The sequence below is a fragment of the Dasypus novemcinctus genome, chromosome 3 (assembly GCF_030445035.2).
Source record: "Dasypus novemcinctus isolate mDasNov1 chromosome 3, mDasNov1.1.hap2, whole genome shotgun sequence".
In the NCBI taxonomy this organism is placed as follows: Eukaryota; Metazoa; Chordata; class Mammalia; order Cingulata; family Dasypodidae; genus Dasypus; species Dasypus novemcinctus.
The window spans coordinates 137,559,458-137,586,412 of record NC_080675.1 but is presented as its reverse complement, the minus strand read 5'-3'; the positions used below and the strand labels follow the sequence as shown (position 1 = coordinate 137,586,412).

Sequence of the window (26,955 nt, the reverse complement as noted above, 5' to 3'; positions counted from 1 at the left end):
ACCCTGCATGGCACTCCTTGTGTGCGGCAGCACTGCACATGGGCCAGCTCACCACATGGGCCAGGAGGCCCTGGGTTTGAACCCTGGACCTCCTATATGGTAGGCGGATGCTCTATCAGTTGAGCCACATCTGTTTCCTGATTAGCCTATGTAAGGGGAACATACAGCATAATGACTCCAGCTTTGGGAAAGAGAGTTTGGGATTAGCTATGCACCTCAAAATTTTCACGAAGTCACGTACTTATGTAGGTAATTGCTGGGACTGATAATATCTCCCCTCAATAACCCAGGACAGAGCAGCCCCCTCCCGTTGCACATTGCCTTTCCATTGCACCTATTGCAATTATAATTGTGTAGTTATTTCTGAGATTGTTTTAGGTTTATGTACTCTCTAAGGGCAGGGACTAGGTTTAGCATTGTGGCTGGCACACAGAGAGTACTCAGTAACTATTTATTGGGTGACTGAATACATGAAGGAAAATATTTCCACTTGCCTTATTTCATTGCAGCCAAAGATTGATTCTGTTAATGTTTCAGGGGCCAGGATTACCGCCTCCAATTTAGAGATGAGAAAACTGAAGTTTAGAGAGTTTGAGTCACTATCAAGGTCATCCTGTAAGTGGTGGCAGGCATATCAATCCAGAACTCCTGGCATCAAATCCTGTATTCTTTCCTCTCCACTCCTCTGCCTGTAGACTCATCAGTCCTGTCCTTAGGTATATTCAGATGTGACATTTTAGAGGGCACAGCTCCCTGGAGCCTTCTGTCTGGGTGTGTCATGCAGTGGTGGGTTGCCACATTTTGAGAAGAGAAGCTCTCCATCTTCTACCCTAAGTCAGAGAAATGGTTTACTTATTGGCTGGCAATAGCCCCATCTGAGACTGCAAAACAAATTCTTACATATTAACACACAAGCCTCAGGGAGACTCTGGCAGGGAAGGGTCCCCAGAGCTGGGAACTTAAGCTGGTAAGCTTTGTGCTGTGTGTTGGGGGCCCCTTGACACTCAGCTTGAATACTGTTCTTTTGAAGTTTACTTACTCTATTCATTTCTGTTTGCTTTTTAAAATCTGATCCACTAAGAGAAAAAGAAAATCCACCCAAAGCATTTAGGGCAATTGGGTCTCAGTTTATATCCTCAATTCCCTTTAATTGCTATCCATTCTTTACTAATTAACCAAAGTTCTGATTTAGCCAAGCAGTAAACATTTCAACCTTCTCCTTCCTCTTCTTCAACCCCAGTGCACAATCTAGCCCTACTGTTCTATTAAATCCAACCCCTCCCTGCTCTTTTTTTAAACCTCCGGTTCTCTGGGGATCCCTGGAGAACACTTAGAGGTGCATGTTTGAGGAGAAACTAAACTTAACAAAGGGAAAAGCCCTGGAGTAGGAGTAACAAAATGTGAGCACATTGTCCACTTTCACCCTTAGCTAGTGGTGAAATGTGGGGCAAGTGAGTCACCTCTGGGCTCAATTTCTGCACTGCTGAACCTGCAGTGGTTCTCCCCAAGCTCTTCTAAGTGGACCGCCCTAGATAGTGCCTATGCTTCCTGATGGCTCTCAGAAGACAGATGAGCAGCTTCGCATGCCAGGTTGAGCGTCCACTTAGGCTGAGGTAAGCACAGATCTGTGGACGTGAGAGCTGGACTGGTGCTATGGCCAAGAGAAGAGGGTGTGATGGCTCAGTTCACAAAACCAGGGGTCACAAACCAGGCTGGGGGTGGGCACCTTTCAGAACATGCAGTCTCAGCAATGTTCTGGAGGGAGCAGGGAGCCAAAGAGGGTGGGACCACAAGGCAGGGAGGAAAGAGAGCCCAGGACCCGGAGCAGCACAGCGACACTCAGAGAGCCCAGGAAAGACAGAAGGACAAATGCCATCAGAGGTGGGAATACTGGGGGCAGTAACAACTGTAGAGATACTGGGGACAGTAGTTAATAAGACCTTTGGTTTAAGGCTGGAAGTGGACTAAATACAAGGGGGTTCAGAACCACCTATACATGACTAGATGTTGAAAAGGATAGAGATATGTGGGAAAAATGGACAGAAATGAACAACAGTTGATGATAATATGCACTGGAAACAGAACTTGGAAACTGATCTAGACCAAAAAGTTAAATGCCTAGGACAATTCCTGGCATACAATTCATACTCGGTGGATGCATGTAAGTCCTTTTCTTCCACTCCCACCCAAGAGAAGGGACCCCTGCCCCCAGCTTCCTCGTGAGGATGCACTTATGAACTAGAGTGAGCCTTGACTATTTATTAGGTGAAATTCCAGTTGTTCAGTAAAGCTGCTCACTTGCCCCTTACTGTACTTTTTACATATTTTCAGTTAGATATTTTTTGTTTGTTTCTAAATTTCGGAGCTAAGAACCGAATCAGGGTGCACGGTACATCCCACAGATTCTGAATTTGAATGCAGCTGGCTGCCCTGTCCAGTCCCTAACCTGTGCCCAGTCGAGGCAGGCCCATGACCAGGGCTCTGAGGGACGCTCTTGCCAGAACTGCATTGTGCCGGTGTTGTGTGTGTGTGGGGTGGCTTCTGAGGAGGGACAGTGACACACCACAGAGTCCCTAGAAGCACCCCGCCCCACGGGGCCAAGGCAGGCGGATTCTCACCCAGGCCTGCCCGCTGCCGGCCCGAAGCTGGGCTCCCAGGTCAGCCGGCCCCGACCAGCGCCCTGGCCGCTGCGCCCCGGAGCGCGGAGGAAGTCTGGGCTGCAACTCACCTCGGGACTGGCGCCCTCCGCGAGGCAGGGCATTCTCCCCCCCGCACGGTGACATCATTGTTTGGGGCTGAGTCTCTCTATAAAAGCAGCCTGGGGAAGCCGGGAGCACGAGGAGCGAACGCGCTGGAGCTGCGCCCCGCCTGCGCGCTCGCGGTCCCGGCGCGCGCCCGCGGCTGGAAGCGCCGCTCGGCCCGAGAGCGCGGGAAGCGCGCGGCGGCCCCGGAGCCGCCTGGAGATGTCCAGCCTGCGCGCGGCCGCGGTCCTCCTGCTGCTTATCTTAAAGGAACAGCCTTCCAGCCCGGCCCCGGAGAACGGTAACGTTTCCACCTTCTTGCCTAGCAATCTGAGCGCTCAGATTGGGAGAAGGGGTTTCCCGCGGGGCTCTTTAAACGACCAAGTCAAGTCATCATTCGGGAGCAGGGAACGGCAGGCATTAATATCCAAGAACGCATTTTTAGAAGGGATGCTGTTTCTTCCTCTGGTGCCGTTGGGGGAAGTAGTTTGTCTTTCTAATGGTGCTTGGCTCAAGTTTGGTGTTAAAATTCGTTCGTGTGTTCTCGGAGCATCCCCAGCTCAAGAGGGATGACCTGGGAACTTGGAGAGGAGGAGAACCAGAATTTGTAATATTCTGCCCCTGATGATCCACGTGCAGATAGCATAGAAACGACCGGCTTTCTGCCACGGCGAGATCACCAAGAAGGGTTAGCTGTCCCCCAGTGCAGAACCCTCAGACAGTGGGGAGCTTTTCTCTGAGGGTGAGACTTCTTGCCATTCAGTTGTACCTCCAAGTTGGAGGCATGAGGCAGCCCTACCTTAATCGCTGTTTTTCTCCAGAAGAGCTCTACTCTCCTGAATACATGTGCACACACACACACCCTTTTTTTTTAGTGTAATTAGTGCCCTTAACCCTGAAGGGCTAGAGGCTGAGGGTGCTGAGTGGGGTGGGAGGAAGGTGTGTGTGTGGGTGCTGTACTGTGGGCTCAGGTTGGGGCAGCGAGTTATGGTGAGCAGCCAAGGGTGAGGTTAGTTAATTTTTTGGAACAAGAGAAGGATGCCAAGTTTTTGCCTGTCTCTCCAGCAGGCTGGGTGAACCCTTTTCTGGGGGCGTTGAAGGTGCCTTTTGTGGAAGCTGGCTGGGTAAATGATAGAGCCTCCTGCCCTTGACAGAGTTTGCCCCAAGACATTTGTGGGTGCTCTGAAACTTGAGCATTTTTTATTGATTGCTGGACTTGGGTTAGGTTGAAACATTCATATAGTGATCCAGTGTGACTATAATGGCTGAAAATCAATTCCCCTGGCTTGGCGGTGGTGGTTGGAAATTGGTGCTGCTCAGCAGCCTAAAAGCTCTGAGCCTCCTTTTACTCCTGGAGGTCATTGTGTCTGTGGGGGAGAGTAGAGGGAGGCAGGGGCAGCCAGGCTGTGAGTAGCTTTGGGATTAATTAAATTCTAACCCATCGACTGGCATGGTTGCTTGATACTATCTCCCTCATTTGACCATGAAGAAATAGAAGGCAGGTAGGAGAAAGGAAATATATAAAAGTTAAAATTAATTTTTACAATTGCAAACTTTCACTTTTGCTCTCCTCTCGATAAAGCTGCGCTAAGGTTCACCAGAAAACTCCTTTTTAGTTCCAAGCTGCTCCAAGACAAGAGAGAAGTGGCATTCACTGCCAGCTTTCCTTACATCCTGTTACTGCCCTCATTCTGAAGCAACCCCTTCTACCCCCTCCCTCTTCCCCTGCTTGATTCCCCTCCCCCTTTCGTCCTCCCTTACTCTCCTCCCTGTCCCCTCCCTGTCCCCTGCTCTCCATGCCCTTCCTTCTCTCTCCTTCTCAGTCTCCCCTGTCCCCTGCCCTCTCCCTCCCTTTCTCTCCTGTGCCTGCTTGCTTTTCCTCTCCCTTTCCCTCCTCCTTTGTCCCATCTCCTTGTGATCCTCCAAGTTGAGAAGAGGGTTAAGCGTGTTAAAAAAAAATAAATCCACTTTTCACCTCACACTGTATGGCCAGCCTGCCTAACTCTAGATTCTGTTTTTATTCTTTTTATCCTGTTATTTCTCATGAAGATTTCTCCCATTTTTAACTGTCTCAGGGGACAAGGTCAAAGCAAAATTCACTGAGGTGTAGAATGTCAGTATTAGCCCAAGATGAGGGTGGAGAGGGGCTAAACTGAGTAGTAGGGTCAAAGTGTGGTCTGCCTGGAGCTTTTAAACTTCAGCGGTTGGCACTGGCAAATGTCCAGAAAAACATCTGGGGTTGGGGAGGGAGGGAGCGTAATAAGGTAAAGGCAAGCGTCTTCTGGAGAAAACCTTGAAATTCTTGGTTGCTGTGCTATTTGGAGAGGCATTTAATGAATTCTTCAAGCCTGCTCTGCCTGAACTTGGTGTGGGAAGCTGGGCAGTCTTGGGCTGCTCAGATGATGAATGGGTACTCAGGGAAGCTTCTAGCACCAGAACAAGGGGCAGGCAGGGCTCTGAACCCCGACCTAGATCTCTGTAAATACCATTTCCTCAGCGAGCACCCAGAGCATTCTCCCTGCTCAGTGTGAGCTGGGCCTGCAAGTTCTAACAGGCATCTCGACTGAGCCGCCCAAGTCCCCTAGCTAGAACAGATGACCTTCTTTGGGAAGGTAAGATTCTCTTCCTAGAAGGACCTGTAGCCGGGATATTGGTCTGCATTGTGATGAGCCAGTTTAATCCTGTTGAGATTCCTTCCCCTAAAGTTAGAAGGTGGGGACCCAGAAGCGCCATTCCCAAATATGGCACATGTGTGCATGTGTGTGCTCTCGCTCTCGCTCACTCTCGCTCGCTCTCGCTCACTCTCGCTCGCTCTCGCTCGCTCTCTCTCGCTCTCTCTCGCTCTCTCTCGCTCTCGCTCTCTCTTTCTCTCTCTCTCTCTCTCTCAGGATTCCTGAGATCAGTTCTGGGCTGATGGTGAATCAGGCTGGCCTACTCTTCACCCGTGAACCCTCATGACTGCCTGTCCTCATCTTCCTTTTACCGTGCTGCTTCTCCCCACCCCTCCAGCTACTGAGTCCTGGCACATGCTGCCGTTTACACCCAAAGCACCCAGATCTGAGGACCGAGCAGTCTTGCTCAGAGAGAAGAGGGCAAGAAAGTTTGCTCTGGATGCTGCTGCTTTTTAGGAATGAATCTCCAGTCTTGTGTCACCACCTGGGTCCTCAGTCCCAGGTGTCCGCTCTGATAATATTTGTCCCTGAGCTTTCCAGAGTGTTATACTGGCGCCTCATCTGAGGATGACAGTTACAATAAGAGGGAAAACCTCTGCCTAGAAAGCTTCGGGGAGGATACAGAAGCTGTAGGATAAGGATATGACTTGCTTTGGGGGCAGGTGCAAGGAAAACTTTTGGCCCACACAGGACTGAGGAGAAGCAGCAGATGCTGGTGACGTCTGGATCACTGAAGAGGCCTGTGCCTCTCTGGGGAAGAAGTGGGGGTAAAGTTCCCTGTTATTTGGGTATTTTACCTTCTCGACCCCTGAGTTCTCTGCTTTGCTAAGTGCCAACAATCTGGCTTCATGTGTTTCTGAAAGTCACGATTATACTTTAACAGTGAACCCCTCAAATAAAATGCTGTAAGAAAATGTTGAGAAAAGAGATTTGATGTCTACTACAGTTTCCACCCAAGGCAATGTCTTTTTTGTTCCTTTTTACTAGTGTTTCAGTGAAAGAGCTGGTAGTAAACTTGAGGGCAGGGGGTATGGGTCACACAAATGTTTGGTTTCCTCCATGGTTCTGGATGTCTTCATCCAACTTCATCCCATCCGGCTATTTCATGGGAGGTATGAGCCTTGGGTCACTTAACCCCTTTGGGACCCATAGAAGGCTTCAGGGGGTCTGTGGACCTCCTGAAATTAACTGGACAGCAAAGTTTGTGTCTGAGCTTATGGGCGTTTTTATGAGGAAAAGGTCTGTAGTACTCATCAGATATTCAAAAGAGTCTGCACTCCCTCTGTCCCCCAGCCCCCCAAAAAATGATTCCAAAGGGACTCCGAGATTCCCTGAGTTCATGAGAAATGCTGGTAAATGTAGAGACTCTGCTCTGACACTCGGCAGCCACATGGTCTTGGGCAGGTCATGTCACCTCAGTGGGCTTTCATTTCCTCCCCTGTGAAACGAGGTGAGGGAGTGTGGGAGTGTGAGAGAGACCTCAATCCTTCTCTTCCAGGAGACACGTCAATAAATAATGCCAAAACGTAAAAAATCAAAAAGGAACACTAGAAGCATTTTTTATAGCGATATGGAAGTCATCCCATAGGAATATTTTAAAGAGGTTTAAAAGGAAGGTGGCCCTAGGGAGCTGGAAAACACCAGCTGTCAGGGGACTGATGGTTCTTTCATAAAAAGCCTTGCAGAACCGCCTGACTTTTTAAATCATGCACAGCTAGAACTCTGATACCAATTAAGTGGAAAATTAAAAACAAAATGAAATAAAAACACTGACACAAAGAAATGAAATAACAACAAAAATGAGGAGATTAAATCAGCTAAAAAGAAAACAAAGTTAAGTCCTCTTCAGCATTTAAAAACCACTGGTGGCTTGAGGAGGGAATGCCCAGTTGAGGTAAGAAAGTGGATAGCTCGTCCATCAGGGTTACTGCAAACTGATTCCCAAGAGAGAAAGGAGATGGGAGAGCCTTCCTCTTCCAGCTATATCCATACAGGCCAGGAATCACGGACAGGGCATGGGGAGAAACTAGGAGAGGGGGACTTAGGAGCTGGACAGTCCCCACATTGGCTGTGCCCCCTGAGAGAGGCACCTAAGGGGACATGTCTGAACTCAGGGTCCCAGTCTCCTGGAGGGGAAGTGGGAGGTTGGCAGGGTAACTGGAGCCCTGCTCTGGATGACTTTAAAACACCTTTCTGAGGTGGAAACTAAGGACCTCGATGTGTGAAAGGTGTGGAGCGGGAGGTGGGAGGTGATTTTCGTTATATTCCTGCAGAAAGTCTTCTACACTCTCCTACCAGCCCTGAAATTCTCTCTCAGAAGAGAAACCTTCCTTTTGAGATGTTTTCTCCTTTTCATGTACTGATGTGAATGTTGTTAAATGGATAAAAGCAAGATGCAGAACAGTGTTTCCAGAATGCAAATGTCTGTGTGAGAAAGGGGGAGAGGGAGGGAGAGGATAAATACAGATGTGTGTGGAGTTATATTGTAAAAGGGTTCACAATAAACCGATAACATTTGTTGTCCCCAGTGGGAAGAAGGGCAGGTGGAGTTTTCACTGTATACCCTTTTGTCAGCTTTTGATTTTGAGCCCTGTGAATTTATTACCTATTCGGATAACAGATTTTGGCTTCTCTAAGCTGTCTGGGAAGCTTCTACTCCCCACGCCCCCTCCCTGCTCCATTACTCCTTCAGAAGTCACCATCCTCCTGCCTCCCTCGGGAGCAGTTACTCTGAGAAGCCATGTCGTTCTCACTCAGACTCAGCTAAAGTTTGAATTTCTGGGCATCCACCACCTCTTCAATCTCACCTGTTTCAAAATAAAATCGGTGTTTTTTCCAACTTATTCAAGTTCAGTTGTACTTACTTGCTTTGTTTTGTGCTTTGCAGGACCCAAGTGGACCTATTTTGGTAAGTAGAAACTTTACTTTTATTTTGAGGAGATGGCTGTTATTTATCCAGAAATGCAGAAATGCCACGCTCTGGGGGCGTATTTTGAGGGGTGGGGAAGAGCAATCCTGGTGCTGTTTGCACGAGGCTTCTCTAAAGAATGGTTCCCCACAAGTCCCAGTCTCTTAGGAGGCACGGATTGCATTGAGCACTTTCTCCAAGCACCTGCGCCTGCTCTGTGCACTTGAACTTGTGAATGATGGTGTTAGGGCTTCCAGAATCTCGCAAGGATCGCTACCAAACCTCCCAGGTAAAGATGCTCAGGTACCTCCAGACTGCAAGAGCCCTGGGCAGGAGTGGGCCTCTCTTCCCTGTACATTTATCCTGCAATAAACCAAGAATAAAGAACTCCTCTTTGAATGTTTCACACACATCCCAGAATTTAAGCTGCCAGGGTGTCTAGAATTAACTTGTGGTTGTCATGTTTATAAGCAAGTGATTAAACAGGTGATGGTCAGTCATTAGTGAAAGAGGGATACTTGTCTTCAGTGGAGAGAGAGGAATGTCAAGTCTGCACTTGGGTTTCTGTAGAATTGGGTCTAAAAGGATGTTTGGTTTGGCCACCTGCAGGAAAATGGGCTCAAAATCCGTTCTGCTAGGGTGTGGCCATGAACTGGAAATTCGGTCATTGGCAACAGTGGGAATGGGAGGCAGGGATGTTAATTATGTCTTCTTAGGGGCAGCGTCACGGAAGATGCATAAGATAGATTATGAGGAGCAGGAGGGTCAGCTGACTAGGCAAGCAGAGGTGCACTATGGAAGTTAAAGCTGCAGGATGGCAACTAGCAGTGGTAGCAGAGTCCAGAGAAAGATCTGACCCAGACTGGCAAGTTAGCCTTTGGATGCCCACTAGCCCAGGAGGCAGAGAAAAGTCACTGAACCAACCAAGGAGCTATCTTCAGGTCCAGGTCCCCTCAGCTGTCACACAGGACGGCTCCATCATTACTAACATCCATTATACACTTATGCACAAGGCACATTGTTAAGAGGGTGGGTTTTTAAAAGGGTAAACCACAGTCTGTAGCTGGGAATTAGCGCTCACAATTCAAGGCAGACTATTATGGTAATAATAACATAATAAATGGTTCAGTGCTCTGGTTGCTCAGAGGAGAACAAGAGCACTGGGGCTGGATGGTCAAGGCAGGCTTCCTGGAAGAGGAGGGCTTCCGCCTGGGCCTTGGAGGATGGGGAGGATTTGAGAGGGGAGTAAGTGGCATTAGCTAAGGTAGTGATGGCATCACAAGAGTGGAGGCAAGAAAGAGCAAGGTGTCTGAGGGAAAGCAGGTGGAGGAAGGTTTATAGGTAATCATCTCTGAGGTCAGAAAGACAGGGGAGGCATGGGCTGAGCAGGCCCTTCACACATCGTCCTGTGGATGGAGAGGCAGGGCAAGGAGTAAATTTGTGTTTTAAGAAGAGTGAACATAGGGCCAGCAGGTGGAGGAGGAAGGCTGAGAGGGAGGCTAGGAGGCGTTTGGCCTTTGTAGAAACCCAGCCTGTGTCTTGAACATCTGGCTGGTGGCGATGGCAGTGAGAGAGAGGGAAGACAAGGGTAGGTCAAGAGAACTCCGGAGGCAGAGTGGACAGAGTCCCTGTGCGGGGCAGGCGGGGGGGCTGAGGCAGGTGTGGAGGGAGGCTGGACTTCCTTCTGGGCCTTGTCCCCTTCCATCCTGAGGAAGCCGTTCCAGCCCTTGGGGTCTTGCTTCTCCTCTGTGGCCTGGGGCGGGTCCTCTAGGTCAACGTTTCTGGGACTATGGCTTGAACCAGAATGTGTTTCAGAAATGCAGATTTCTGGACCCACTTGGGATCTGGGAAAGGGAGAGTGGGAGCCTGAAAAACACCTGCCTTTTTAACTCGCTCCCCGAGTGATTCTTACGCGCAGTCTGCTAGAGACACTGACTAGATGTTCCTCCAAGTCCCTAGAGCCAAGAGTCGTCGGCACCTCGCCTGCCCTTCTGGTAGCCTCCAAGGTGTGGTGGATACACAAGTTAAGTCTCTCCGGGGCTCCTTCGGGCAGAATGAGATGGTCCCAGAGAGACACGGTGTCAAGAAGGTGTGGGAGGGAAATTTACCGTCCCTTCATCGTGAAGGGGTGTCCCCGAGAGAGGGCTTCTCTGTCCAAATATTTAGGCCAATTCAGCATTTCTTCCTGCCCACTGGCCCTGGCCAGTCTTCTGCCCGTCCCACCCCACACAGCTAGACCAGCACTTTGCTGAGGAAGCACAGGGCAGAGTTCAATGGCACCTGGCATGCATGGGGTAAGCACAAAGGCAAATTTGGTTTTTAATTAGTGAAATAAACACACGTGATGTGGAGTCAGCCCTCGGTGGGGCCGAGTGGAGGAGGCCAGATGGAGGACTGCAAAGGAGCACAGGCAGCTGGAGCCTGTGCTCAAAGAGGCCCAGGTAAATGGAGGGTCTAGCAGGGGTGCTGGGGGGAAACGGTTTCCAAACAGTGAGGGCTGCCCTGAAGGGCAATCAAATGCTACAGGCTGCCTTCCCCGGGGTGCAGAACTCGGCTTCTTTGTGTGAAGAGACTGCCGAGTCATCCTGCTCCCGGGGCCTCCTGCTCTCTGGAGCACACAGTAGAGCTTCTAGAAGTTCATGGTAAGGGAGCTCCATCCTCACCCCCTCCCCTTCCCCGCCCTGAGTCGCTAGGCTGACCTCAGGGATGGCTCCCCTGGACAGCCAAGCCGCAGCCACCCCACCCCCTGAGTGTCACCCCCTGGGTAGCTGAAGCATCAGCTGGTGTCTGTGGGCTCTAGGTTTGCTGAGCTAGATTGCAGGAGAGAGACTGGGAATGATGACACGGGGACCCTCTCTACTGGAAACTGGTCCCAAGTCAATGCTGTTCAGCCCCTACAGCTTCCCCTCCTCTGAAATGAAGGGCAGCCGCAAGCCAGGTTGTCACATGAGCTGAGGAGAAATTCTAGCCGGCTAACACCAATCTGTGCTGCTAGAAGTCAGACCCGTGGATGCCCGTGGGGGGTGGTGGTGGCTGGAAGGAGGCAAGGGGGTTGCTAGCCGTGTCTGTACCTTCACGTGGGTCCTGTGCTCAGTTCGTGAAAATCCATCAAGCTCTTCTCTTATGGTATGTGTGCACTTTTCTGTATGTATGTTATATTCAATAATTTTTTCAGCTTATTATATTCAATAAACATTTTTTCAAAGTACCAGATGGCTGACGGAGTCATCTTATCCTGACAGTTTTTTTGCCAAAAACCCCCAAGCAAACAACTACAACGAAGACTCAAAAAACCTCAGTGTGTTCCAACCAACAAAGCAACCTAAAAGAATGACTATTGGAACAACGACCCAAGAACACGTGATGCGAGCACAGAATGGGCATGATGCCCCTTCCCTGGTGACACCAGGATATTGGTCTGTTGCTCTTGTGGTGTGAGCTAATTCAGAAATAGACAAATACCTCAGTTTGCTAGAGACCTGGGGGAAATAAGAGAAACCTTCCAAGGAGTTGGGACTGAAGGGGACCGTGACCTGGCCTCCCAGCACCAGGGTTCAGCGTTGCATCTACTAGAGGCTGGAGTGAGCGAATCCCGCCTCTCCCCATTCCCTCCTGGCCCCACAGGGCATCCTTGACACCAGTCTTGCATCCTGGTGCAGGGTCCCCTGGAAAGAGAGCGGATGGCCAGGGGTGCAGGCGGCAGGCTGCAGCTTCCCGGGCCGGGCGGCTCTGGGCTCTGGCAGGACTCAGTGTGACCAGGGCCGCCACTGCACTCCTCACGCTGCTCTCCTTTCTCAGCTCCGCAGCTCCTCCTCCGGACAATAGATAAACCGGCTTAAAGAGTTTCCTTTGGGAATCAGGATGGAATCCTCAGGGGTTGTCCCCAGGGTCTCCAGGCTTCCCCCTATAGTGCTTTCCACCCTCTATGTGCTGGAATATTAACTTGCCTTTAAATGAGCCTTTCCCAGGGCTCTGGACACCCTCCCCAAGCCCTTTTGAAACACTAAGAACTAGAAATAAAACACATGGAAGGGAGCTAAGAGGAAGAATGCTTTACTTCCTATTCTTTAAAAGGGATGAAAGCACCATGTGACCTTATCTGAAACTGCAGGATGAGAAGTAGGCTTTAGAGCTAATGGGAGAACTTAAAATGGCAGCTGGGGAGCAGGAACCATGAAAAGGATGATTTAATTAAGGAGCATTCTTGTCTTTACAAAAGGTAGAGGCAGAGCCAACTCAAAAAACCAGGTGACTTCTCCCCCACTCCCAGCAGCCATTCTGAAGATAAAGGAGACGAGGTACAAAGCATCCCTTGAGAGGAGAGAGAGCAAGAAAAGACCAGAAAATGTTTTTCATACCAGGAAACTAAATCCCTATCCCCGTGTCCCTAGGAGCTAGCCAGCTGATCCACTATCGTTTACTAAATCTGAGCTGCAATCCCAGTTACTTTCTAACTGAAGTTATGACATCCAGGGTCTGTTTGGATGTGGTGTGTTCTGTCCACTCATAAATATTTCTCATCTTCCCTGAGTTGTGGAATTGGGATTTGTGTGTGTCCTGGAGGACCTTGACCTGTAGCTGCCCAAACACATGTATTTTAATGTTCCCACTTGGGCATTGGTCACCTTAAGAGAGATGAGTTAGCATTAGTTCCTAAAGGCAGGTGTGATGGCATGGGGGGCAGAAAACCAGGAGAAAGAAGAAAGTACACAGACTTGAGAAATAGGCAAACCTCTGTGGAGATCTGTTAGGCTACTTACTGGCTGGGTGGCCTTAGGAAAGTAACTTAACTTCTCTGAGCTTCACTTTCCCCAACTATAAAATGGGAATAGTACCTTCCTCAGTGGGCCTCAAAGTGTGGTCCCCAGACCAGCAGGCTCAGTATCACCTGGGGCTCAAGTCATCCTTCCCAAACAGTAAGACTTGGAAATGACACATATGGGAAGGAGACTAAGAGGAAAAATCCTTTCTCCATTCGTTAGCCCTGTCAAATGCACCATGTGACCTTGTTACAAATGCAAATTCCAGGGCCCCTTCCCAGACTTACAATCAGAAAGGTGGGGTCCAGCACCTGTGCTTTAACAAGGCCCCCAGGGGATTCTGAGGCACACTCAAGTTTGAGAAGTGCTGCTCAGCTTTGTGTAGTTGCGGCAGGGGGAACTGAAGAAGACAAATGGAAAAAGGCACCCAGAAAGCACTCAGTAAAGCTAACCGTTTTCTTTTCCATCACCTAACAAAGTTATGGTGGAGATTAAATTAGCTAATTTGTGAAATGCCTCAAACTCTATGGTGCCAAACAAAAGTGAGTTATATTATCGTTGGAAAGGAATCTGCTGCTTCATGCTTTTCTGGGTTACTCGGATTTTTACAGCAAGAAGGTACTCCTTTCTGAAGAAGCAATAAGCATTTCTTTCTTGAGAAAGGGATTCAACAAAAAAGCACAAGGGCTCCCAGCCCTCATCCGGGAGGCCCCACAGGCCAGAATCTTCTTTCTGAGCCTTGCCCTTCCAATCAGGACGAAGGGGACCTAATCTCCTGATGCTTCCTGGCGTTTAGGGACCAGGCATCTGGTTCCATGACCACGGCCACCCCTGCCAAGCAGCTGAAGTCTCCCAGACAGTCCGCGGCATCTGTGGCTTCCGGCCAGCCCATGTGGGCTGAGCCCCTCTTGCACCTGAGAATCAGAGTTGAGCTGTGGAGGCCCCAGCCTGGTAAGAAGCGTGGAGGTGGGATATTAGGACTTTGAGATATACAAACCTAGCCCCACCAATGCCCCTCATCCACCCGAGGCCTTGCACCTGCAGAGTGAGAGCTGGCGCTTGGCTGGCTAGTGGCTGTGTCCTGCTAGGTGTGGCTCTGGCTGTGTTCAAACTTGCTCCCTCGGCTTCCTGCTGGTCTCAAGCCCCAGGCATTCAGGTGTGGGTGGGGCCAGAAGCCCCCCAAAGCTCTTGGCAGCCCATCACATTTCCAGGAGGGAGAGGAGCCTTTGGGCTTTCTGGTGAACCAGCCTACAAGAAAGCTTTACAGCAAGAAGGCTGAATTCAAGGCAGGTGTGTGAAGGTCATGAAGGGAAAGGCGGCTCCAGGCAGGGACTGGAAAGTCTGGTTTTCCAGAAGGAAGAGAATGATTGGAGAATACAGCAGCAGGATCCCACTGTTTCCCCCCTCTCTCCCCCCAGGGAGGGGGGGCGGATTTCTCTGGCCTGTTCCTGACTTCTGCAGTGGCAGCAAGGGATAACTTTTTCTACCTTTCACTCAATTTGCAGTTCATATATACTTTTTGGTGGTGTTGGGTCCGTGTTACAGGTATTTATAAGGAAAGTAATTTTAGGTGCTTTTTTTTTTTAAGTTTTCAAAAGTATTCCTTTAAGGAGGAAGCTTTCCAATTACCTGAGGAACATTTGATTTATGCCAACCAGGAAGGAACAAGTCCGTGTATACTAGCTGCCACTTCCTTGTATCTATAAAGGTTGACTCAGAATTGCTATAACTAAATACAATGGTTCATTTGGCTCACCTTACCTGTATTTTTAACGACTTTATTGAGGTATAATTCATGTATGATAAAATTCACCTTTTTAAAGAATGCAGTTCAGTGGCTTTTAGTATATTCACAGAGTTGTGCAACATCACAACCATCTAATTAAAGAATATTTCCATCACCCCAAAAAGAAACCCCTTCCCATTAGCAGCCACTCCCATTCTCTTGGCAACCACTAAGCTACTCTCTGTCTCCACCGACGTGGCGTAGAAATGGAATCCTAGGGTCTGTAGTCCTCTGTGACTGGCTTCTTTCACTTACCATAATGTTTTCAAGGTCTATTGTAGCATGTGTCAGCACTTCATTCCTTTCGAAGTGGTCTTAACTTTTTAAGCAATTTTGCAATGAACTTGTGACTAGATCAGCTATGTGACTTTTAGGTGAAATGGTTGAGACCTGTCCAGATCTCATAAGGATGCTCACAGATTCAGGGCAAGTGGCTCATGCTGCTTTCTTCTCCCGGGCCATGGGGCTCCGGAAAGGCTTTGTAGTTGTGATGAGAGTGAGAGTTACCTTAGCAGAAGGTCACAGTGAGATTGGCAAAGGGCACCTGATGGTTTCAGAGAGTGCCCTCTCTTGGAGCTCTTGGCTGTTCCACCTTCTGGAAACTGCATCAGAAATGGGGAAAGGAGAAAAGGTGACTCTGAAGGTTATGGAATGAAGTTCCAGATCAAGCCTGAGGCAGTCACCTGAATGACTGTTTCCCCTCTGGCTTTGGTCCCAGGATGCTTAGAGGCACTTTGGTGGCTCCAACTTGAGTTAATGCCTATTCTTTGACCTGCAAATCTAAAGACTCCCCCTTGTCATTGCCTTCTAGTTTACGGATATTTTTCCTGATCCTGCTCTAAGTGCTACAACAAATCAATTTCTGGAATTTATATCTGTAAGGACCTACATTTTCACCACCAACCACCTTCTCCCTACCACCACCACTACCATGGATATCATGGTTTAAAAGATTTGTTTTAACAGATCAATATATTAGTGGAATAGTTCATTTGTTTTCCCATTTGTTACTAATCGAAGAGATATAAAAACCAATCTGTTTTCAATTAGCCTGAGATAACGGATTCACATTCATTCCACAAATATCTATTGAGTGACTACTATGTACCAAATACTGCACTAGATGCTAAGGAAATGATGAACAAGGCATGGTACCTTCCGTTATCTGGATAAGTGAATAGGGCATCACAATACAGAGAGATGAAGCACAGAGGAGAGAGACCTGACCTAGTCTTTAGGGAAAGGATTCGAGAAGGCTTCCTAGAGGAGGTGATGTCCAAGCTGAGATCTGAAGGGCACATAAGAGCTAGTCCAACAAAGGGCAGAAGATTAAAGGGCATTTGTGGCCAAAGGACAGAATGTGCAATGATCAGTGAAAAAGCTGGTGCCTTCTGGGGATGGCCATGGACCTCAGGGGAGAGGGAAGGGGCCAGGGGTACAGGCCAGGGCCAGAGCGTGAGGAGCTCATCAGCCAGCCGGGGATTTGGGCCCTCATTCTGGAGGCAGCAGGGAACTGCTCATAGTGTTCTACGTAGAAAGCTGACATGGTCAGGTAAGCAGTTTAGAAAGGTCAGCCTGGCCGCAGGGACTGTGTGAAATGCTGGACGAAGGGAGACCAGAGCCATCTGGGAGAAGAGGCTGGGGGCTGAACCAAGGGAGGGGCGGTGACCTGTTGATGGAATCCAGCCAGGAGGATAGACACGGGACATTTTAATTGTCCAGTGCGGCCTGACTGTGGATGAGGGCCCTGTCTCTGCTGGGCCTTACAAAGTATTAAAACTGGAACCCAGAGCTCCAGTGCTGCTCAGGTGGGTCCACAGGGGACATGCGGATGCGACCAAGCCCCCCGCCCCCCCCCCCCACCTTGACAAACGAGGCCAGGAAAACTCAGACACATGACGGGGCCCAAGCAGAGTTCAAGAAGCAGAACCATGCCTGACGTGTTTTCCCAGTCATTTGGTGGATGCCTCTTTTATGCCAGGAATTGTATGCCCTAAACTTCATACCAGGACATTGTGTAAAAGCCATTGAAGAAATGCAGTGATTTTTTTAAAAAGTAAGTAGCACAGATTTGTTAGAAGCAAATAATGCCAAGTTAACTTGCTTTTCTTCCCCTTATCAGGGTAAAAGTCTTAGTGGTTAAGAAAAATATAATAGACTTAATACCTGTTGACATAACATTTGATATGGTTCCTTGCAACACACGCTTGAGGAAATATGAATCAAAGACCAGTGTGGTTGCTAGGGGAGAAAAAAGCAATGGAATCACCACACACGGCTGGGAGAGAAGTCAGGTGCTCCTCCAGGGACTGTCCTGAATCTACCTGCTTCGGATTCTTATGAAAAGGACGGACAGCTGAGGGAGTGCAGTGATTGGTTTGGGAGGAACAGCTTCGGGAGGATGAGCAAGGAAGAGATGACACATATAAATGAAGAAACCTACCCAAAGTGAGTAGGACTGGACCGCAGGAGCAGGAAGCTGTAATCTATGAACAAATACGGTGCGAGAGCAGCACGAGGGCAGCAGGAGCCCAGGTTGGGAAAACTGACCGGAGAGAAACGCTTGGCCGTGGCACTCGTCTTTCTGGTTATGCAGGGAGGAACGACACACGCACGTACACGCACATGCACACAGAGAGACGTGTGTTCCCACATGTGTACCTACATTCTTAGAGGTTTCTGTACCCACACATATGTGCACCTCCGTTTCCTGGAGCCCCGGTGGTAACTTGAGGCCTCTCGGGCTTGTGTGCCTGCTGGTTGCACCTCACTGCTTGGGGCTGCGCTTGGGTGAAGTCTTACAGCTGCTCCGCTGTGCTTCCTGTCGGCAGTTACCCGAGAGCCTCCCCTGGCTCGTGGTAAACTTTTTGGTGTAATGCTTAACTTGTGCATCGGCAAGGGTCAAGTAGCAAATGCTGGTGCTATGGAACCCCAGGGTGTCTGGGCAGAAAAAGTGTTGCTCCCTGTAAAAGTTGTTGAACTGCAGGAATTTAATGCCCTCTCTTCACATAACTGCTTCGTGAAGCCCAAGTGATCTCTTGAAGTAGCATCTCTTGCGTTCTGGGGAAGGCTAACTTGTCAAATTACCGCTGGAGGAATTCCCTGGAGCCTGCTGCGTGCAGGGCAGTGTTTAGGTGCTCTGAGGGGTGCGGGGGTGCAAGGAGCCATTTGTATACCCAAGAAGACTTCACCTGGATGGACGATTTACCCTGTGTGGACAGTGGGACCCTGGCTGCGGGGGCTGCACAGAGGGACGCACAGGGGCTGGCCGGGGGACACGCTCAGGAAATGTTTGTTGAGTGGATGAAGAAAGGATGTTTTCTTTCTTTCTTTTTGGCTCCAGCAGTCAGGGAAGGCACCAGAGAGAAGGCAGCATTTGATCTGGGATGGTAGGATTTCAGAAGCGAAACCAGCCTGAAATGAAATGCCAAATCACCATGCATATCCCATTAGAAGTAAAAGGAGACAGGCAGGGAATGCTGGTGAAGTCAGAGGGAGAACTTGCTCTAAAAGGTTTTTTGCCCTTTCAAAAATGGAAAGAATTGAGACTATTTGGCTTAGAGGGACCTAGCATGTGTTGAGAGCCTGCCTCGTCTGGACACTGTTCTTATGCTATCACAGTGTCGTCCTCACAACGGCCAAGTGAGACAGGTAAGGCCACTTCCATTTTGTAAGTGAAGCTCAGAGAGTCTAAGAAATGTGCTCAAGGGTGCACAGCTGGTCCGTGGCAGAGCTCTGATTTGCAGCCTGGTCAAATGCCTCCAGAGTCCTCAGTCTTCCCACTGCACTTCTGGAGAAGAAACAGAAGTAACTTGGGTGGAAGTGATCATCAAAAAGCAAATACTCTCATTGTAAGGGAAAACCGAGGGAGTCACTTTATTTATTTATTTATTTGTTTATCTAATTACAAAATGTATTGTCAGAGATGGTAAGGTTGGTTTTTTTTTTTTCAGTTTTTTCTCTTTATTTAAAAAAAAAAAGTTACATTCAAAAAATATAAGAAGTTCCTACCTCCCACCCTCCTCACCCCACTCCTCCCACATCAACAACCTCTTTCATCATCATGGTACATTCATTGCATTTGGTGAATACATTTTGGAGCACTGCTGCACCACATGGATAATGGTTTACATTGTAGTTTACACTCTCCCCCAGTCCACCCAGTGGGCCATGAGGGAGTAACTTTAAAGAACAGCAAGAGTACTATTGGTCAGATATCAGAAAGGACTTCCTCATTGTGAAAGCTGTTAAGTAAAGAATTGGCAACATCAGGTCAATGCTTAGGGGCCAATCAGCCTTCACGTTCATTCAGGCCCCACCCTGACAATCTGTGTCTTCCATTTCCAGATTCCCAGTGAATGTTGACAAGGTCACAAATTTATCCACTGCCGCCTCTCCCCTCTGGCTGTAGCTCACTGCCCAGGCCAATCACCACCTCATGAGGGCTGCCACTGGCCAGATTCCGAATCCCCCAAAGGCTGCCGTAGAGGAGAGTATGAGCTGCCAGAGCTCAGAGCCCAGCCTGGCCACTTACTGTGACTTTGGGCAGGCCGTTCTGCCTCTCTGTGCCTCAGTGACCTCATCTGTTAAACGAGAGCCTAGTACCTACGTCATAGGGTTGTTATGCAGATTAAATTAATTAATACATGTTAAGCACACAGAAACCGGGGGGGAGGCAGTCTACAGCCCATGGACCAAATCCAGCCACTGCCTGTTTTATCGGTCCCTGGGAATGAGAGAGCATCTCAGCGGAGCCTTTGCTTTCAAAGGGGAAGCAGGCATGGAAGCAGGCGAGGACAGTGGAGTGAATTAAGTGCTATGATTACGTGCACTGGGACTATGGAACACAGAGGGGGACACATTGCCTAAAATTTGGGGTGAGGGTGCCGGTCAGCAAGGGCCCTGCCCGAGGAGCTGATTCTTGAGAAGGAGTTAGCAAACCAAAGCGAGTGTTTATGTATGTATGGGTGGTGTGCATTTTAGGGATGAGGATAGCATTACCTTCCAGGCAGCAGAGGCCCCCAAAGTAAGCAAGCGTGTGTGGCAGAGTCCGAGAATCAGGGTGGCAGCGGCCCAGTACTTGATGGGATGACAGTTCTTCAGGGGTCTCTCCTGTTCCGCGTGTCTCGTGAGCAGTGGCACTGAAAGCTTTTGTTCAGGACTCTCTTTTCAGGGATGTTTACATGGCAAATAGCCTTGGAAGACAGAGACGCTGTCTCCCTCCATGACAGAGCAGATTGTTTGGTGGTCCAGTGTAATAAAGATAATGTCTCCCTTGGGGGCAAAGGTGGGGCGGGTTTGCTAGCAGCCTCCTTTAAAAGGTTGGGGTCTCCTGCGCTTGGGGTTCCTCAGCTACAATGCTGAGTAGTTTGCATGTACAGATGTTACCTGGACTTCCCTGCATCACCCAGTGGGAACTGGAGCTTGGAGAACCAGGTGCAGATGATATTCCTCGAGCTGCTCAACTCACAGCAGTAACTGTCCTTCGTGTCATATCCAGGAAGCTCATGGCTTCTGCCAGTATCCATGAAACTGTGTCAGGGTAACTTGTAAGCTTGCAAGTCGGGTAACGGCTCAGACCCTCCACTGTTGTTTTTCGTGGTTTTTTTTTTTAATTAATTAATTTATTTTTAAAGTTACATTAAAAAAATATGAGGTCCCCATATACCCCCCACCCCCCTCACCCTACTCCTCCCATAACCACAACCTCCTCCATCATCATGGGACATTCAGTGCACTTGGTGAATATATCTCTGAGCACTGCTGCACCACATGGTCAATGGTCCACATTACAGTTTACACTCTCCCCCAGGTCCACCCAGTGGGCCATGGGAGGACATACAATGTCCAGTAACTGTCCCTGCAGCACCACCCAGGACACCTCCAAGTCCTGAAAATGCCCCCACATCACATTTCTTCTTCCCATTCCCACCCTCAGCAGCCACCATGGCCACTTTCTCCGTCTCAGTGTTACATTTACTTCCACTACTAATCACATTAGTTCCAGAATAGAGTATCAGTAAGCCCTCCACAGTTTTCGACAGGAGGTAGTGGTGAAGGCAAAGGCTGGGGAGGTGGGCAGAATCACGGGGTCCTGGGGCGCTGCGCTGCAGAGGAACTACGGGAAATCTTTCAGCAAAGAAATGGCCAGACCGGACTGTATTAGCGTAGCGAGTGGAGGGCTGTGGTGTGAGCCTGCAGAAACAGGCCGACGAGGGGGTGCAGCGCAGGAGCTGTGAGTCAGATCACAGGGCTGCAGTGGGAAGAGAAAAGGGCCGAGTTTAAAAGAAGCTTGATACTATCATTGATAGCTCTGTTTTTTTTTCCAGCCCAGAATTTAATCTAGATAACCTGTTGAATTTAGTTGTCATGTCTCTTAGCACTTTCACAACCTTGACCCTGCTGAGGCAAATGGACTAGATAGCTTGTAGAATGTCCTTCAACTTGAGCTTGTCTGAATGTTTCTCATGATTAGATTCAGGCTGTGCATTTTGGCAAGAAGTGATGTTGTGTCCTGCTCAGTGTGTCACACCAGGAAGCACGAGATGTCTGTTATCCCATTATTGGTGATGATTTGATCACCTGGTTAACGTGGTGTTTGATATGTTTTTCCACTTTAAAGTTACCGTTTTCTCCTTTATAAATAATAAGTCATCTGCGGGGAGATCCTTTGAGACTGGAGTCAAAATTTGAATACAATATTAATCATATATTCTATAAGAGTATTGTTAAATTTCCTGACTTTGATAATTGTATTGTGGTTATATGTAAGAAAATATCCTTGTTTTCAGGATATTCACTTTAAATTCTTTAATGATGAGCCACATTGTAATTTTCTCTCAAGTGGTTCAGAAATAATAATAACATGTATATATGTAGAAAGAGAGAGAAAGTAAGTTTGGCAAAACGTTCACATCTTGTGATTCGAGGTGAAGCATATATGGGAATTCGTTGTGCTATTCTAATGACTTTTCTGTACATTTCAAGTTTTTTGAGAATAAAAAGTTAAAAAAAAAAAAAGATACCTAAAAGGGTAGAATTGTTAGGTCTCTGTGCCTGGAAGTAGGGGAAGGAGAGAGGAGGAAAGAATTGAATGTGATTCCCAGGCTTTTAGTGTGGTAAGTGGTGCCATCCTGAGACAGAGAAATTCCAAGGAGGTGAAGGAGGTTTGGGGAGAGGGTGGGGATTGGAGGAAAAGATGGTGAGCTTGGTTGTTTATAAAATCCTTTGCTTATCTGCCTCCCCCTCCAGACATGTCTGACTTCAGGTACCCGCGGAACATCCAGTGGGGATGTCCAATAGGCAACTGGTCTGGAGCTCAGGAGGAAACCCTGGGCAGGGGACAGAGATGGTGTTGAAGCCACAGAAGGGACAGGATCAGCCTAGGGTAGTGTGTGTGTGTGAGTGGAGCCAAGGACCAAATCGTGGGGACAGCGGACATTGAGGAGCAGCAGCCAGAGACCTGAGGAGGGGCAGGGAAGGAGAGGTGTTCAGATATGAGGTGAGGGACACCTACTGGATGTCAAGGGCTGCACGAAAAAGGAGGACTAGAAGTCTGTTGGAACTCAGTGGGATGTGAGTGCAGGACTCAGTCACAAAGCAACAGGATCTGAATGGAAAACAAAGACATAGCAATGGGCAGTGAGGACAATTCTTTTAAGATACTCAACAGTGAAAAGGGGATAGGTCAGAGCAGGAGCTAAAGGGAAGGTCCTTGCCCTAATAGACAGGCATTAAAAGTCCACAGCCAAATAATTTGTTCAAGGCTACCTTCATGTCAGATATCCAGGTTTTCCCCAGACCTCTTGTCTAAACACCGAATCAAGTCAGTTTCTCCCCCACTGCTTCATACTTTTAACAAAGGTGAGTGCTGAGAAGGTGGCTGGATGGGGAGAGCGAGCGAGGGAGGGAGAGAAGAGCAGCTTTCTTGTCAGCCAGAGGAGATAGGTGTACCAACACTTAGAAGCACCTATGATATTTTCAGAGCTCTCTTTGCCGGGAAGGAGCCTGTCACAAAGACAGCTTGTACCCATTGTCTTTGTTCTCCCACCAGTTTCCTCTCAGGGCCAGGAAACACTGCTGCATCGCCTCATATGGAAATATGCCTTTGTTATGATTATTATTTGAAGTTTTCCCTTTCCATTCAGAGACTTGTTATTTACAAATAATAGCCTCATGAAGCCCTAGCCCCTTGTTTCCGGGACACCCAGGTTTCTTCTCCATTTCCTTTCATGCCAACTACCCCCCTCCCCCCATTTACAGCTAAAACCCAAACAGGAGAAAGATCAATGTTTTATTTCAGTCAACAGCTATTTTACATAACAGAATTAATAGCAATTTAACCAGAGCCAAAATTTAAACTACCACAAAAAAGCAACTCGGCTCTGACACCAGAAAGTAAAAGACCCTGTGATCAACCATTCTGCCTCTGGTCTGATGGGGGCTCGACATCATCGGTTCTCAAACTTGGTTGCACTTTAGGATCACCCGGACCCCACCTAAGACCAATTAAACCAGCATCTCTGGGGCTGGGGCCTGGGCAAAGGCAGACCCTCTCCAGTAATTGCAATGTGCAGCCAGGGTTGAGAATGGCTGCTCTAGATCAGTCATCCTCGAAGTGTGGTCCCAGGACAGCAGCATCAGCTTCCCCTGGGAATTTGTTAGAAATGCAGGTTCACGGGCCCCACCCCAGACCCAGAGAATCAGGAACTCTGGGGCTGGGGCCCAGCGCCTGTCACTGAGCAAGCTGTCCGGGTGCTGCTGATGCTCACTAAAGTTTGAGAACCACTGCACTAGACTGTCAGCTCATCTTAAGTCATTTACATCTCCCTGGCCTCTGCCACAGAGCCTGAGGCATCGATGTGTTCAACAAATAGTTCTTCATATGTCCAGGGTGCATGGTAATGTATGGATATACTCATAGTGGAAACAATTAAAAACCACAGTAGGGGGGGTACTGGGTTCCTGGCCAGTGGTGCTCTGTTGTGGTCCCTAGGGGAGCAGCGACAGTCTCCCAGGTACAGTGGCGGGGACCGGGAGGGAGTGAGGGTTCAACAGTGAGCCCCTGAAGCTAATGACTAGACTTGTGAGCTGATAAACCTAAAATAAGAACAAGGCCTAGAGCAACATTGTGCCTGGGAATTCCCTCCTGTCAGCCTTCATGTTACTCAAATGTGGCCAGTCTCGAAGCCAAACTCAGCATGTAAATGCAATGTCTTCCCCCCAGCATGGGACATGACACCCGGGGATGAGACTCCCTGGCAACGAGGGACCACTATCAACTACCAACTGATGATGCAACTGGAAAATGACCTTATACGGAAGGTTCAATGCGGAGCGGCAGAATATCCATGTCTACATAAAATACCATGACTTTAAAATGCTGTTTGACCTAAAGTAAGGGGGAAATGGAAAGGACAAATGAGTTTATATGGCTACGAGTTTCTAAAAAAGAGTCTGGAGGCTGGCAGAAGGATTGCCCTCATGCACAACTGAGCAGAGTCAGAGAGACAGATAAAGCAGATACAACCCCCAGATATTGGTTCCTATGAAGGCTAAAGAGACCCATGAGAGTTATGGTCATGGCCAATGGGGTCAACTACCAGGGCAGATGGCCCCTCTTTGGAAATGGTGTTTATGTGTGATGAATCTGGACTCAGATGGGATCTCCCTTCATAAGACTTTCATGCTAATGTGCTGGAGGTGCAGTTAGTGTTGGGGTTTAAGATATATTTAGGGGATTTGAATCTCTGGACTGACAATGTGATAGCCAGGTCCTGAGCCTCAACAGACTCCAGCACCTACAATCTGATCTATTGGACTTACCACACTCAGCTAAGATGGAGTTGAAGAAGGACAACCACCACACCATGGAGCCTAGAGTGATTACAACTGAAAATGGGAGGATTGCATCCAGCATCCATGTGGAATCTGAGCCTCCTCTTGACATAGAGGTGCAATGGACACAACCAATCCAATGTCCACATAGAAGAGGTGGCATTGGATTGGGAAAAGTGGACATGGTGGACGATGGGTATGGGGAAAGGCAGGAAGAGATGAGAGGTGGAGGCGTCTTTGGGACATGGAGCTGCCCTGGATGGTGCTTCAGAGGTAATCACCGGACATTGTAAATCCTCACAGGGCCCACTGGATGGAATGGAGGAGAGTATGGGCCATGATAGTACCACTGACTATGAGGTGCAGAGGTACCCAAAGATGTACTTACCAAATCCAATGGATGTGTCATGATGATGGGAACGAGTGTTGTTGGGGGGGGGGAGAGGGGGGGTGCGGGGTGGGGGGTGGGGCTGAATGGGACCTCACATATATATTTTTAATGTAATATTATTACAAAGTCAATAAAAAAAAAAACAAATAGTTCTTGAACTAAGCAAGTATCATATCAACAATAAGTTGCTAAAGTAGTAACAGACTAATCCTGACAATAAAAAATAGCCAGGCCCAAGTCATGCATCAGCACTCAATGAATGTCCTTCTCTTTGCTCTTTCTTCATTCATTTGAAAGGGAATGGTGATATGTGTGAAAAGGCTAAGTCTAGTGCTGAGCTTTGCTGCTACCACCCTTGCAGACATCTTGCTCTACTTTCTCTAAAGTTGAAACTAGGGGGTTCAATAGGGAGAAGAAACGGGGAGTTAATGCCTAATGGTTGCAGGGTTTCTGTTTGGGGTAATGGGAAAGTTCTGGTAATGGATGGGGTGAGGGTAGCGCAATATTGGGAATATGATTAATATTGGGAATATGATTAATCGAACTGAGTGGTATGCTTGGGAGTGGTTGAGAGAGGAAAGTTCGTGTTGTATATGTATTTGAACAATTTTTTTAAAAAAAGAAAAATAAACAGACAATAACTATTAAATGCATTAAGGAAGGAGAAAAGGCTCAAAAATTCATTATTAGGATATGTGAAAAAATTGGAATGTAGACTGTAAACTTTATATCGATGTTAAATTTCTTGAACTTGATAACTGTACTTAAGTGGTTATGTAAGTGAATACCCTTGTTCCTAGGAAATGTATTTGAGGGTATTACGGTTATTATGTGTTTGAGGACCTTGATGTACACAACCTGCTCTCAAATGTTTAGAAAATAGACAGATGATAGACGGATGGATGGTTGGATTGTTGGATGGTTGGATGGGTGGGTGGATGGATCGGTGGGTAAGTGGATGGATAGCTAGCTAGCTAGATTGAATGATACAGCAATGTGGTAAAATGTTCAGACTGGTGGATCTGGGTGAGAGGAGTATATATGCTGGAGTTCTCTATGAGTTTTGCATTATTTTTGCAAATGTCTTATAAGTTTGAATTTGTTTCAAAATACAGAGTTTGAAAAAAAAAAGAAGACACCAGGCTTGGACAAGGACCAGTAACCATCTTTGAATAGAAAGGACTACAGAAACCATTTAAAAATTTTTTTCATTTGTTATGCTTTATTATATGAATTGGAACACTGCCTTCCACCCCCACCCCCCATGACTCCCTCATCTGTTTGCTCATTGTTTTTGCTCATTGTCTGCTTGTTGTTTCTTTGTCTTCTTTAGAGGTACCAGGAACTGAACCCGGGACCTCCCTTGTGGAAGGTGGGCACTCAACTGCTTGAGCCACATCCACTCCCCATATTTTTATTTTTATTTTTAAAAAGATTTATTTATGTTTGTTTCTTCCTTTCCCCTTTCCCCCTCCCCCCCACTGTTGGCTGCTCTCTGTGTCCATTCCCTGTGTGTTCTTCTGTGTCTGCTTACATTCTTATCAGTGGCACCAGGAATCTGTGTCTCTTTTTGTTGCGTCATCTTGCTACGTCAGCTCTGTGTGTGGCGCCACTCCTGGGTGGGCTGTGCTTTTATCACATGGGGCAGCTCTCCTTACAGGGGCACACCCCTTGCATGTGGGGCTCCCCTATGCCGGGGACACCCCTCTGTGGCATGGCACTCCTTGCGCGCATCAGCACTGTGCATGGGCCAGCTCACCACACAGATCAGGATGCCCTGGGTTTGAACCCTGGACCTCCCATGTGGTAGGCAGATCCTCTATCTGTTGAGCCAAATCTGCCTCCCCCATATTTTTAAAT

The 26,955-nt window shown here is 48.2% G+C and overlaps 1 protein-coding gene across 1 annotated transcript in view; it reads left to right on the top strand.

Moving 5' to 3' along the window:
* Positions 1-26,955, top strand: part of CA12 (carbonic anhydrase 12) — a 59,575-nt gene that overhangs the window by 3,420 nt on the left and 29,200 nt on the right. Inside the window, exons 2-3 of the mRNA XM_058294315.2 lie at positions 2,801-3,042; positions 8,301-8,321. Coding sequence (XP_058150298.2) covers positions 2,801-3,042; positions 8,301-8,321 — 263 coding nt within the window. The remainder of the gene's footprint in view (positions 1-2,800; positions 3,043-8,300; positions 8,322-26,955) is intronic.